The 13,860-nt window shown below is 46.4% G+C and overlaps 1 protein-coding gene across 1 annotated transcript in view; it reads left to right on the top strand.

Annotated features, from left to right (window-relative positions):
• Positions 1-13,860, top strand: part of LOC310963006 (protein bicaudal D homolog 1-like) — a gene marked incomplete at its 3' end in the record, with an annotated part of 67,372 nt that overhangs the window by 39,596 nt on the left and 13,916 nt on the right. The window contains exons 6-7 of the mRNA XM_083935636.1: positions 10,139-10,654; positions 10,734-10,912. Of these exons, the coding sequence (XP_083791762.1) occupies positions 10,139-10,654; positions 10,734-10,912 (695 nt within the window). The remainder of the gene's footprint in view (positions 1-10,138; positions 10,655-10,733; positions 10,913-13,860) is intronic.

Raw genomic sequence — 13,860 nt, 5'->3', positions numbered from 1 at the left:
TCAAATGGTCGTGTGGGAGGTGGGTGTGCTGCTTGTTTTGTTTAATAGATGGGCCTGCCCACGTTGTGTGTGGCACAAATAACATATGCTTGGCAATGTTTTTGTGCATAGGCAGCAAACCATTTTGTAAACCAAACGGTGTTCAGTTGTGTACACATCCCCTCTTTTTGGTCTAACCCGTGTGTCAATTTGGCATGGTGCAGGAAAAGTGTTTGGGAAGACATGGTTTACCATCAGGGCCAACCCAAATGCCTGTCGAGAATGAGGTCCCACTGGCAGACCACAAGGGCTTCTCATCAGGAGTCGCAAATGACTGCACCGCAGACAGCTCATTCGGGACAGAAACAAAGGAGCCGGTGTGTTCAACTGTGTCTGAGTCTGAAAGAGGGGGGAGCAAAGATGCAGCCTTTGCAGCAGCATCCGCCCTGGCGTTTCCTCTCGAGACAAAGTCAGTGTTTCCTGTGTGAGCAACACATTTACAGACAGCAACAGTAGATGGTAGCAAAATAGCCTCCAAATGATCTGCAACAAGTGTGCTGTTGAGAATTGGCTTAGCATCTGACTTGAGGAAACCCCTATGTTTCCAAAGCTGACCAAAGTCATGTAAAACCCCAGAGGCATACCTAGACTCCGTATAGATGGTGACAGATTTACTCGAGCAAGATCACAGGCAGCAGCCAAAGCCACCAACTCAGCAGGAGAGAGACAGCTCGGCCAGACTGTTGTGTGGTTCACCATCCTCTGGTAAAGGAAGCAAAGTTGACGGGTTGAGAACATAACATCTCTTCAAGGTGACATTAGTCTAGTCGAAAAGACAGGTATAGTAATTCAAATGTCTAGCAGCAGAGAGATGTGATGTTTTCTGCTCAGATAGAATGAGTGTAACTGCATGAGGAACAATCAGAATCAGTGGGGCATACCCCACAATGTCACGTGAGGCCAACAGAGCCTTTTCGGCTGCAGCAACCGCTTGTAAGCAGCGTGGCATACCAGCTGCTACAGGGTCGAGTTTTCTGGAGAAATAGGCTATAGGCCTGAGTTTGTCAACATGAGGTGGCAGAAGAATGGAAGTCATACAACCTGAACGCTCTTAAACAGTCTGAGTGAAAGGTTTTTGTGGGTCTGGAAGACCAAGAGTAGGTGGAGACTGGAGAGACAGATTCAACGCAAGGAAAGCTTCCTCAGCTTCCGGTGTCCACTTGAGGGGAGAGTAGGGGGTGGAGCCAGGTCTGTAGAGAAAGTCTCTCAAGGGCTACTCCAGCTCCAGAGTAGTTGGGAATGAAACTGCGACAATAAGAATATGTGCCAAGAAACGACATCAGTTGTTTAGTGGTTAATGGTTTTGGAATCTCAGCAATGGCTTCAAGGCGTCTGGGAGATAAAGTCTTCCCTTTTCCTGACACAATGTGACCCAAAAACGTCCCTTCCTGTTTGACAAACTGCAGTTTACTGAGACTGGCTTTGTGACCTTCTGCAGCCAGATGTTTCAAGAGAGTATTAGCCTTACATTGAGCTTGAGATGAAGCAGCCACCATGAGGTCATCCACATACTGCAAGAGTGCAGTACCTGGAGTCAACTCAAGGGAGTCATGAAGAGCCATGTAGTAAATGGTTGGACTCTCACAATAGCCCTGAAAAAAACGAGTGAAAGTGTACCCTCTACCATTGAATGCAAACCAGTACTGGGAGTCTGGATGAACCGGGAAACTAAAGAAAGCGTTCGACAGGTCCACCACATAAAACCAGGTGGCATCAGATGGAACTTGTGTGAGGATTGTGTATGGGTTAGGTACATTTGGAGCTCGAGCGTGAACAGCAGCATTAACTGCTTTCAAACCTTAGACAAATCTCCACTCAGGTTCTGCTTGGGGATCTCTGGCTTTCTGAACAGGAAAAATGGGTGTGCACATAGGTGAGTAGTCACAGGGGATAATTACTCCTGCCTGTAATAGTGAATCAAATATTTGCCAGCTACGGCTTCAGGTTTTAGAGGATACTGTGCTCTTTTTGGCCTAAATGTAGGTTTAGGTATGGTTCTGCTCCTTTAATAAGGCCAACATTGTATTTTCCCTTTGCCCAAAGTGTGTTAGGAACAATGCTGAGATCTGGGTCAACTTCAGTTGCACAGAGAAGAGTCATGTCTGGTGTTTCAGGTTCAGTCGTAGTATCAAAATGTTAAACAGACTTTAACACGTGTAAACGTGCCAGGCTCAGAGTCTTATTAACACCCCCCTTTGATGAATACATTACATGTGGGTCAGGTGTAGTGTTGTTTTTGGCAGCCTGTTTTACTTTTAGTTTTAGTCTAGTCTTTGTGTCAAGCAGTCATTTTTAGTTTTTACTAGTTTTAGTCACGGTTATATTCTTTTAAGTCTAGTCAAGTTTTAGTCGACTAAAAGTCTGAGCATTTTAGTCTTATTTTAGTCAGAATTGTCCATGACGATTTTTGTCTAGTTTAAGTCGACAAAAACTTATGACATTTTAATCTAGTTCTAGTCAAAGAAAATTGTATATTAGTCTTTTTTTAGTAATGCAATTATATTCGATCAATATAATAATCGTACCTAGTAGTATTGACGAAACCAACATTTTCTTTTAGCCAAACACATGCAAATATCTTTTGTTTACATGCATGTACGGGTCTAGAATAATGTTCCATGTTTGCCACGGTTAAAGCCCACATCAGGGTCCCTTCGTGGTTGTCTTTGGGGTTCCCTGCTGTGGCTTTGCCAGGGGCGCCGACCTCACTGCAATATCACGGCCACGGCCTCTGCCTAGATTGGGATTAGGAGGGAGTCTGCTTCTCTCTCCAGCATTGGCGTTGGCAGATGAATGCATCAGTGTGAGGTATGCTCGGTGCGCCGCCTCCTCTTTACTCTGCTTGTCTCTGGACCGCTCAGACTGGTGTCGTTTCTGTGCGTGCACGGCATGTTTCTTTACGTCAGCTGTGCGTGCATCATCAATGTCCATACAGGAGTTTTCTACCCTCCTCTTTAATGGTGAAAGGAGATTCCAGAGGAAGATGGCTTTCAGGTGGCTCTCCCATGTCTTGGCTCTCCTCCTGTGGAGAGTAGACTGGGGGAGGTACCGGAGGTGGAGTCTCGTCGTCAAACAGAGGTCCGCTGCAGCCTGTAAGATGAGGATACAGAGAACCCTTTTTACTCTTAGGTTTAACATCTGTTTCCTCTTTTTCTTTCTTCACATCCTTTCCCTTACCCCTATCTGCATGCGTGTCATTTGGCCACAGACTTGTTTTCTCTCCCTTGCTTCACATTCAGTTTCCCACAGTTTCAGACAATATTTGTTTTTGTCCAGTTCTCTTACACTCTCTGACTTAATCTTTCCCCTTTTTAATACCATGTCCCTTTCCGTCTCTAGACTTTCCTCAGTTTCGTCAACTGAAACTTGCTCAAAGAGTCTCCCTGAGGAAACCTGTGACATTAAACTCAATATGACAGACAGTCAATACTGTCATCTCCATGCTTCTTTTTCATAATGTCGACAATTGGTCCTTAGACCAACGTCTATACCTTTAGTATTACCCATTATTGTTGACCCCCCCCTTTATTTTTCTTTCTTTAATTAGCTTTACTTTAAAAAGAAATTAAAAAAATATTTTTTATTATTGTTTTTTGTTTTTTTGTAACTTCTTAAATTGCTTTTAACCTCTTGAATTATTTAAGCCTCACTTGATCCCACAAATAGTCAACTCTAATGGCACCTCTCCAGCCACCACTCCACCCTCCTCTCTTGGTCTGTTTGGGGACTTGAACCGATGGCCCTTCGGTTCCCAAGTCAAGTCCCTATTGACTGAGCCACTGCCACCCTGGACGACATGCAGTTTTCTGATGTTAAACTGAGATAAAACTGAAGTTATTTTACTTGGCCCCGAAGGCCTCCGAAACTCAATATCTAAAGATCTTGAACTCTGGATGAAGTTGTGTTCATCCAGCACCACAGTAAGGAATCTGGGTGTTATTTTTGATCAGGGTATGTCCTTCGAATCTCACATAAAACTAACGACAAGGACTGCATATTTTCCCCTGCGTCATATTGCGAAAATTAGGAACATTGTGTCTCAGAAAGATGCAGAAAAACTAGTCCATGCATTTGTTACTTCAAGGCTGGTCTACTGCAACTCCTTATCATCAGGCTGCTCCAATATGTCTGTTAAGAGTCTAAAATGCTGCAGCTCGTGTACTAACTAAAACAAATTGAAGAGCACATATTTCTCCTGTATTAGCTTCTTGCACTGGCTATCTGTAAAATCTAGAATAGAATTTAAAATCCTTCTCCTTACCACCAAAGCTGTTATTGGTCAGGCTCTGTCGTATCTTAAAGTGCTAATGGTGCTGTATTACCCCAATAGATCCCTGCGCTCTAAGAATGCAGGGCATCTTGTTGTTCCTAGAGTCTCCAAAAGTAGAATGGGAGGCAGAGCCTTCAGTTACCAAGCTCCTCTCCCGTGGAACCAACTCCCAAGTGGTGATCGGGAGGCCGACACTGTCCCCATATTTAAAAGTATACTTAAAACTTTCCTTTTTGATAAAGCTTATAGCTAGGGCTTATGAGCCCTTAGTTATGTTATTAATGGCATTCAATGTCTCTTAGAGCCTGCATGCACTGAGCTGATTTAGTTCTGCTTAATTATGCTGCTTTAGGCCTAGTCTGCCAGGGGATTATACTTTTCTTGATACTCTGAGCTTTTGTCCTCTCTGTCTGTATCATTCATGTCTCATCAATGCATGTTACAAATTCAACTTCTTCCCCAGAGTTGTTTGTGCTTTTGTCGTCTCACAGGTCTCTGCTGATCATGGTGGTGTCTGCTGCCGTGGTCCTGCATGATGCTTCCTGTTGCTATTATTACTGTTGCTCATATATACTATCACTAGTCTTATAAATTATAAAATTTGTAGCCATAAAAACACCATCAGTTGTATGTCTCATTGTTTCTCAGCTGTTATTACCGCTACTCAGCAGTGATTATATTTACCACTATAATTGTTATTATCATAGTCATATTCTATCACCCCTCTCCGGGAACCATCACCTTATCGTGGTGGAGAGGTTTGTGTGTCCCTGTGAACCTGAGGGCTGTGTTGTCTGGAGTCTAGTGCTCCTGGTAGGGTCTCCCATGGCAGAGTGGAGGAAGAGAGACCCTGCCCGGAGGAAGCCCGGCCCGTGTGGAGCTAGGCCCAGATGGAGGGCTCGCCTGTGAGCGACTGCCTAGGAGCCTGGTCGTGCACAGCCCGAAAAAAGTGCCGTAGCATCTCCCTCCTCTCCATCCTGTGGGCCCACCACTCACAGGAGGAACCGCTGGGGTCGGGTGCGCTGCTGCACGGGGGGCAGTGAAGGTGAGGGGCCTCAATGGACCAGACACGGGCAGCAGAGGCTTGCTCTGGGGACGTGGAATGTCACCTTTCTGTCGGAGAAGGAGCCGGAGCTTGTGCGCTACCAGTTAGATCTGGTAGGGCTTACCTCCACACACAGTCTTGGCTCTGGAACCGTACTACTGGATAGGGGTTGGACCCTATTCTTCTCTGGAATTGCCCAGGGTGTGAGGCGCCCGGCGGATGTGGGGATATTTACAAACCCCCCGGTGCTGGAGTTCACCCCGGTGGATGAGAGGTTCGCTTCCTTATGCCTGCGGGTGGTAGGAGGGAAAACTCTGACTGTTGTTTGTGCATATGCACAGAACAGCAGTTCTGAGTATTCTGCCTTCTTGGAGATCCTGAATGGAGTCCTGCATGGGTCCTGAATGGAGTCCTGCATGGGTCTCCAGTAGGGGACTCCATAGTTCTGCTGGGAGACTTCAACGCCCACGTGGGCAATGATGGAAACACCTGGAGAGGCGTGATTGGGAGGAACGGCCTCCCTGATCTAGATCCGAGCGGTCGTCTGTTATTAGACTACTTTGCTAGTCACGGATTGTCTATAACTAACAGCAAGTTCGAACATAAGGATGCTCATAAGTGTGTATGGTACCAGAGCACCCTAGGCCAAAGGTTGATGATCGATTTTGTGATCGTATCATCTGATCTGAGACCGTATATTTTGGACACTCGAGTGAAGAGATGGGCAGAGCTGTCAACTGATCACCATCTGGTGATGAGTTGGGTCAGAGGATGGAGGAAGATTCTCGACAGACCAGGTAAGCCCAAACGAGTAGTGCGGGTTAACTGGGAACGTCTGGAGGAGGCCCCTGTCTGAGAGATCTTCAACTCACACCTCCGGTGGAGCTTTTCTGGCATCCCTGTGGAAGTTGGGGGCATTGAACCGGAGTGGGCAATGTTCAAATCTTCCATTGCTGAAGCTGCAGCAGTGAGCTGTGGCCTCAAGGTCTTAGGTCCCTCAGGGGGCGGTAACCCTCAAACACCATGGTGGACAGCGGTGGTCAGGGAATTTGTCCGACTGAAGAAGGAGGCCTTCCGGGATATGTTATCCCAGAAGACTCCGGAGGCAGTTGCAAGGTACCGACGGGCCAGAAGGGCTGCAGGAGGAGTCCGGAGGAGTCATGGAGAAGGACTTTCGGACGGCACCTAGGTGCTTCTGGAAAACCATTCGACACCTCAGGAGGTAGAAACAGGGAACCGTCCAAGCTGTTTACAGCAAGGACAGGACGCTGGTGACCTCAGATGATGAGGTAATCGGGCGGTGGATGGAGCACTTTGAGGAACTCCTTAATGCGACTAACACGCCCTCTTTTGTAAAGGCAGAGCTGGAGGCTGAAGGGGAATCATTGTCAGTATCTCTGGCGGAAGTCACTGAGGAAGTCAATCAACTCCACAGTGGCAGAGCCCTAGGGGTTGATGAGATTCATCCAGAAATGCATAAAGCTTTGGGTTTGGAGGGGCTGTCTTGGTTGACACGTCTCTTCAACATTGTGTGCAAGTCTGGGACAGTGCCAAGGGATTGGCAGACCTGGGTGGTGGTTCCCCTATTTGAAAAAGGGGGGCCAGAGGATGTGTGCCAAGGGGTATCACACTACTCTATGGCACACTACTCAGCCTCCCTGGTAAAGTCTACTCCAAGGTGCTGGAAAGGAGGGTTCGTCCTATAGTCCAACCTCAGATTGAAGGGAAACAATGAGGATTCCATCCTGGACATGGAACAACGGAGCAACTCTTGGCTCTCGCAAGGATCTTGGAGGGGGCCTGGGAGTATGCCCATCCAGTCTACATGTGCTTTGTGGATCGGGAGAAGGCATATGACCGGGTCCCTCGGGAGACACTGTGGGACGTTCTGCGGGAGTATGGGGTGAGGGGGTCACTTCTCTGGGCCATCCAATCTCTGTACACCCAAAGCCAGAGCTGTGTCAGGATCCTCGGCAGTAAGTCGGATTCGTTCCCGGCTGGGGTTGGCCTTTGCCAGGGGTGCACTTTGTCACCAATCCTGTTTGTAATTTTCATGGACAGGATATCGAGGCGTAGTCGTGGTGGGGAGGGGTTGCAGAGACCTCCAGCACTCACTGGATCGGTTCGCAGCCGAGTGTGAAACGGCTGGGATGAGGATCCGCCCCGCTAAATCTGAGGCCATGGCTCTCAGCAGGAAACCGGTGGATTGCTTACTCCAGGTAGGGAATGAGTCCTTACCCCAAGTGAAGGAGTTCAAGTACCTCCGGATCATGTTCACTATCGGAGCAGCGGGGGCGGTGTTGCAGTTGCTCTACCGCACCATTGTGACGAAAAGAGAGCTGATCCGGAAGTCAAAGCTCTCGATCTAACGGTCAATCTTCGTTACTACCCTCACCTATTGTCATGAAAGCTGGGTCATGACCGAGAGAACGAAGTCGCGGGTACAAGCGGCCGAAATGGGTTTTCTCAGGAGGGTGGCTGGAGTCTCCCTTAGAGATAGGGTAAGAAGTTCAGCCATCCCTGAGGAACTTGAAGTCGAGCCGCTGCTCCTTTGTGTTAAAAGGAGCCAGTTGAGGTTGTTCGGGCATCTCATAAGGATGCCCCCTGGGCGCCTCCCTAGGGAGGTGTTCCCGGCACATCCAGCTGGGAGGAGGCCTCTGGGAAGACCCAGGACTAGGTGGAGAGATTATATCTCCACACTGGCCTGGGAACGCCTCGGAATCCCCCAGTTAGAGGTGGTTAATGTGGCCCGGGAAAAGGAAGTTTGGGGTCCCCTGCTAGAGCTGCTGCCCTCGCGACCTGATGCCGGATAAGCGGTTGAAGATGAGATGAGATGAGATATTCTATCACCTCGGCTGCGCTTGCTTCATACTATTCTGCTATGTTAACTGCCATTTCATATAAGTCATATTCACATTACTGTAGATATTATTATAGTTAGTTATAGTTACTTTTATAGTTGCTTGCATCTCTGGAACTATCTCTCTGTCTGTCCTTGTCTCTCTTTCCATCCATCTGTCTTTTCTCTTTTTTCTCTCCTTTTCTTCTACCCCAACTGGTCTGGGCTGGGTCTGTTCAACGTTCCTGCCTGTTAAAGGGAAGGTTTTCGTTGCCACTGTGTGCTCAAAGGGGGAATTGTTGGGTCATCTGTAGTGCGCATGTGCGAAAGTTGCATGCTTCCTGTTACTGCTGCAGTCTTCGAGTTCGCTTTTTTAAAAAATGTTCTTAACTTTTATTCTCTTTTTGTTCGTTCTGTTTCTTCACCGTAACTTCTGTGAAGTTATGCCCTCTACAATGAGGTTACTTTTGCTAGTTTACGTTTTTCTTTTCGTGCTGTTTTTATCAATGCCACTTCCACCGGGACACACTGTCTTTGTTTACTCCGGAGAACAGCTGATCGCGCTAATGCCGGCTGGAATAGCGGCCAGACCAGCTGAGATACCACCCTAACTCTGGAGAAAAACACACCATGGACGGAGAGGTGGGAAGCAACATCAGGGTTATAGAGGAGGGTCGAGACGGGACGGGCTTATTGAAAGAAGAAGATTTAAGCCTTGTCTCCCCTCTGTTGTTATGGGCAATGTACGGTCTCTCTACAACAAAATGGATGAGCTGACCGCGCCAAAGAGGAGCCACCGGGCGTTCCGTAATGCAGTCTGATGTGTTTCACGAAGACATGGCTGCACAGGGACATTACAGACCAGAACGTTTCCTTGGATGGCTTCCACACCATTCGGGCTGACCGGGATTGCACCGAGAGTGGTTAGAGGAAAGGAGGGGGGCTTGCCGTTCTAGTAAACAGCAGCTGGTGTAATCCTGGTCACATCACCAATTAAGAACAGCTCTATATCCCGGATGTTGAACTGCATGCTGTTGGACTCCGTCCAAACCGTCTGCCTAGAGAGATCCCGCATGTCATCACCGTTCTTCTTTACATCCCTCCCTCTGCAAATCCGACATCTGCCTGCAGCATCATACACACCACCATCTCCAGACTCTAGACTCAACAACCCATTTCTATCATCATCATGTCGGGAGACTTTAACCACGTCACTTTGGATAGAGTTCTGCCGACCTTCCAACAGTACGTGAGCTGCCCTACCAGTTAGGAGAGGACTCTGGACCTGATGTTTGCTAACATTAAGAATGCATACATCTCCTCTTCTCTCCCCCCTCTTGGCAGATCAGATCATAACCTGGTTCACCTTCAAACCCTGCTATGTGCCTCTGGTGAAGAGGATGCCTACAACCAAAGAACTGTAAGGAGGTGTTCTGAGGAGGCTTATGAGACACTGCAGGGCTGCTTGGAAGTGACTGACTGGCCTTCACTTTGTGAGTCACACGGGGAGGACATCAATGGGCTCCCTGAGTCCATCACGGACAACATCAATTTATGCGTGGACTGCAGTGTCCCAGCTGTAATGGTACCAAAGTTGTTTTATTTAATAAACAACAACATTGCTTGTTAGTTATTAAATAAACAAGTCGTGAATTCAAAAACATCAGCGGAGTATTGTGTTTGGTTTGCTCACTCCACATGAAAATGTCAGATGGACATGTACCTGCATCTATCCATACAGTTGTACTGCCATTTTCCCTGCTCCCATTCATGCATAACCCCATGTAGGAAATATTCCTGAACTGAACTTCAAGCATAGATTAGATATGTGAATGGGTAATTGATGTGTTAAAACTGTAATGAGCCTGTAAAACTGGTTTAAAAACTTCTGGGATCATGCCAAATAGGCTACGCATCTTGCTAATCTTGCTGCTCCCTCCTTCAGGTTGAACGTGATAAAGATTCATTGATGAACAGTCTGCAGGAGTCCCAGATTCAGCTCCAACACACAGAAGGGGCCCTGAATGAGCAGCATGAGAAGGCTCTCCGTCTTAGCCAGAGAGTCACTGCCCTCCGCCGACTGCATGGAAGGGCCCACCACAACCAGGAGGCCTATGTCAGTGCCACCTCTCAGCTTAACCCTGAGGCCCTGATGGACCTGGACAGAGATGAGGAGGAGGCTGAAGATGAAGAAGGAACTAATGTGGATAGGAGTGAGACACTGAATAAAAGTCAGGTATTTTCCTACCAGACGCCAGGTCTGGAGATCCTGCAGTGTAAGTACCGTGTGGCTGTGACAGAGGTGGTGGAGCTCAAGGTCGAGATAAAAGTCCTCCATGAAAGACTGGCTCAGTTTGTAGAGGGAGCAGCAGAGGAAAAGCCAAAGAGAAGCAGTCAGTCCCAGAAGCTGGAAAGGCAGGTCGCCTCATTGGAGAAGAGCTCCTGTGAGAGACGGGAGAAGGTAACCATGTCATACTGGCTGTTTTAATAGAATGACAGATTGTTAGAGATGCAAAGGATTTCCTCTTGTCTTCTTTCAGATTTCTAGCCTGGAGCTGGAGTTGCAGGCAGCTCAGTCAGCAGTGAATGAGAGCCAGAGTGCACTGAACGCAGCCCAGGAGGAGTTGGTGACATTGAGCGAGGAGCTCGCCCAACTATACCACCATGTCTGTCTGTGCAATAATGAGACACCCAACCGCATCATGCTGGACTACTACAGGTCTGACTGTTATTCTCTAAGTAGTAAATGCAGCATAAAGTGGTGGAGCAAGATCTCTTACAAGTTAAGTTTGTGGAGCCTGCATAAGAGAGAGGGCAACTTCAGAAACAAATGCAACATACAACCCTAAACCATACATACATGAGGCGGGAATGGGCTCAGGAGGTAGCATGGGCCATTTTCTAATTGGAAGATCTTTGAGAGTGCTTTGAGGGGTTGGAAGGGTTGGGTCAATTTCTGTTTTTTCCAGACCGGTGTACAAGCTTAGAGAGGGTGGATTTTATGCAAACCAGCTCAACCGGCATTTGTCATTATGACACATTTTGACAAACTAAAAAGTTACCAACATCAGCAACCTGTGCCAACGGCGTCAGGCACTAAATTAACGTATAGCGTTAATCGCATTAGTAATAAGCTGTGTGTTATGATTTTTACTACATTTCTCTTCAGCTCTGCGGTTTTCTGAGTGAAATAGCTTTTCATTCCACACAAGCTACATTCTCTCAAACATTTCTGAGCTTTAGCCCAGTGGAGCTGCTTGCTGAGGTTCAGTGATGCCACTGCCATACACAGACATGTATGTACTTGTATGTATGTGTATTAAAAAACAGCTTCAATGCAGTAAGGTAAACTGCTTTTGCCATGCTAACTAGTGGACTGAGTCACAACATTGTGGACTTGCCTAGTGGTAAAATTCAGTATACAGGACCGGAGTTAGGCATTCACATTTGAGACACAAGCAAATCACTAAAGATTTATCTTATCTATTTGTCTTATTCTACATATTTATCATTTCTGTTATATTATTGTTTTTTGGTAATTTTTGTAAGTATTGTTATATATTGCACAATGGTCCTTTAGCACAGCATTAAGAGTATGCCACCTGCATGTCATTACTGTAATGTTTTTAGTTTATGTGATGAATAAAACCTTTGAATCCTTTTATTTATCATCATTATCATTAAGCATTCATCAGAATCATCCTTAATGGCCAAGTATGTGTACACACACAATTAATTGTACCTTGGTTTTTTGTTTCTCTGAATATACATACACAGGACAAACATAGCTAGAAACAAGGACAACCAGCTGGACAAAGATTAGAATCATAAACATTTTACTGCTATGTAAAGATACAAGTGTATATGTATATCAGTGGCGGCTGCTGGTCTTTCAAGGAGGGGAAACTAATTTTACCGGCCTACATCATAAATGTGTTTTCTTATTCATATGTAAATTCTACCCTTCGTTCCTTTTTAAGAAAATTATCTGTGACCTTATTGTACCAAGTAGGCGTCTTTTCAAGGGACTTGACCAGTGTCCTCTTAATGGCCAGCAGAGCTAGGCTGCTCAAACGGTCTTGGCCCAGCTGGAGCTGCTGCGCCAGGCTACTATGAAGTGTGAACGCCTTTGAGTGTGAGTGATTGTGACGGGGGAGAAGCTCCTCAGCTGCCGCTGCTTGTTGGGGAAAGAGACCGCAGAGTGACAGAACAGAGTCGCCAAACCCAAACTAGTCGTTTTTAACAAAGACAAAGCAGTAACACCGAAGCTTGATCGAGCACACAGAGCACTTGGTGTGAGACGAGACGGGAGAGAGCATTCGTTGTGAGATGTCACTACTATCCAGAGAAGGAGGAGATACTGAAGAAGGCATGGGAAATGGAGAAAACACAGGAGGGTCAGAGTGGATAGATTAACATTTTCCCGGATTATACCCAGGAGGTAAACAGTAAAAGAGCAGCCTTCAAAGAAGCAAGAAGCCTCCTGCGGGCCTGCAAGGGGATCAGATATGGGCTGCGTTACCCGGCAACTCTGGAGATTATACCAGAAGGGGGAGAAAAGAAAATCTTCGAGAGCCCAAAAGAAGCCGTGAAGTGCATCAAAAAGACACTGAATCCTGGGTGAAGCACATGGACTGGCTTGAGTTTGGCTAAGTAAAGGTTTATACATGCTTACACTGTTGACATGAATGTTACAGGCCGGATATTGTTGGCTGGATTTGACAATATTGACAAAGTAATATTTGATTTCACTCATATATTTAAGAGCCACTGTAGCCCTGCCTTACTGTTTTATTTTTAGGTTGTAGAATTGATTGTCCCTCCTTTACCATTGTTTCCTACTCTCTATGGTATTGCCTCTTATTTTTAAGGACCTTGCTGTTATGAGCTCCCCCTGCCCCCCATTTTTTTTTCTTCATGAGGTGGTTACACTAAACCGGACCGGTTCGCCACAAGAGAGCTTCTTAAAGAGCACTTTGTTTGGGTTAGGTGTTAGCTGTGTATGTGTGTGTGATGCCTCCCCCCTTTCTTCCCAGACCCTCTCCCTTTCATTTTTCTGTTTTTGCTGCCAGATTTTCGAGGTGTGATCCGGATAGGGGGCGCCTCAGGTGCGCAGTGGGGACATTGGGCTGCGGACCCCTGACATGGCACCAAATATGGATACAAGCAGAATGGGCACAGATTTGATGAGCTGGAATGTAAGGGCGATCAATAAACCAGCTAAACGGAGTAAGATCTTTTCACACTTAAGAAACCAGGAAGCAGAGATAGTTTTTTTTTCGAGACACATTTGTTGAACAAGGATCACCTCAAGCTCTTTAGGGGGTGGATTCAATCAGATCTATCACTCATATTTCAATAGAAAGAGTTGAGGAGTGGCTGTCCTTATACATAGGAATTTATAATTCATAAAAACAAATACTATAAAAGACAAACATGGTTGATATGTTATTGTGGTTGAGAAATTATTCAATATGTCAGTAGTGTTGGCAAACATATATGCACCCAATTGGGGTGCATCATTACTTGATCTTAGGGGGGATCAAAACTGTGTCCTAGATTCAACTTTGGACCTCTCTAGCCCAGCACCCAATGTGCTAAGTAAATCTGCACAATGCATTAACTCCTTCTTTTTTTTTAAACATATGGTATATTCGATTCATGGAG

Source organism: Echiichthys vipera (assembly GCF_963691815.1).
Source record: "Echiichthys vipera genome assembly, chromosome: 20".
Lineage (NCBI taxonomy): Eukaryota > Metazoa > Chordata > Actinopteri > Perciformes > Trachinidae > Echiichthys > Echiichthys vipera.
Note: the sequence above shows the minus strand (reverse complement) of the source record. Positions and strands in the feature narration are given on the sequence as shown.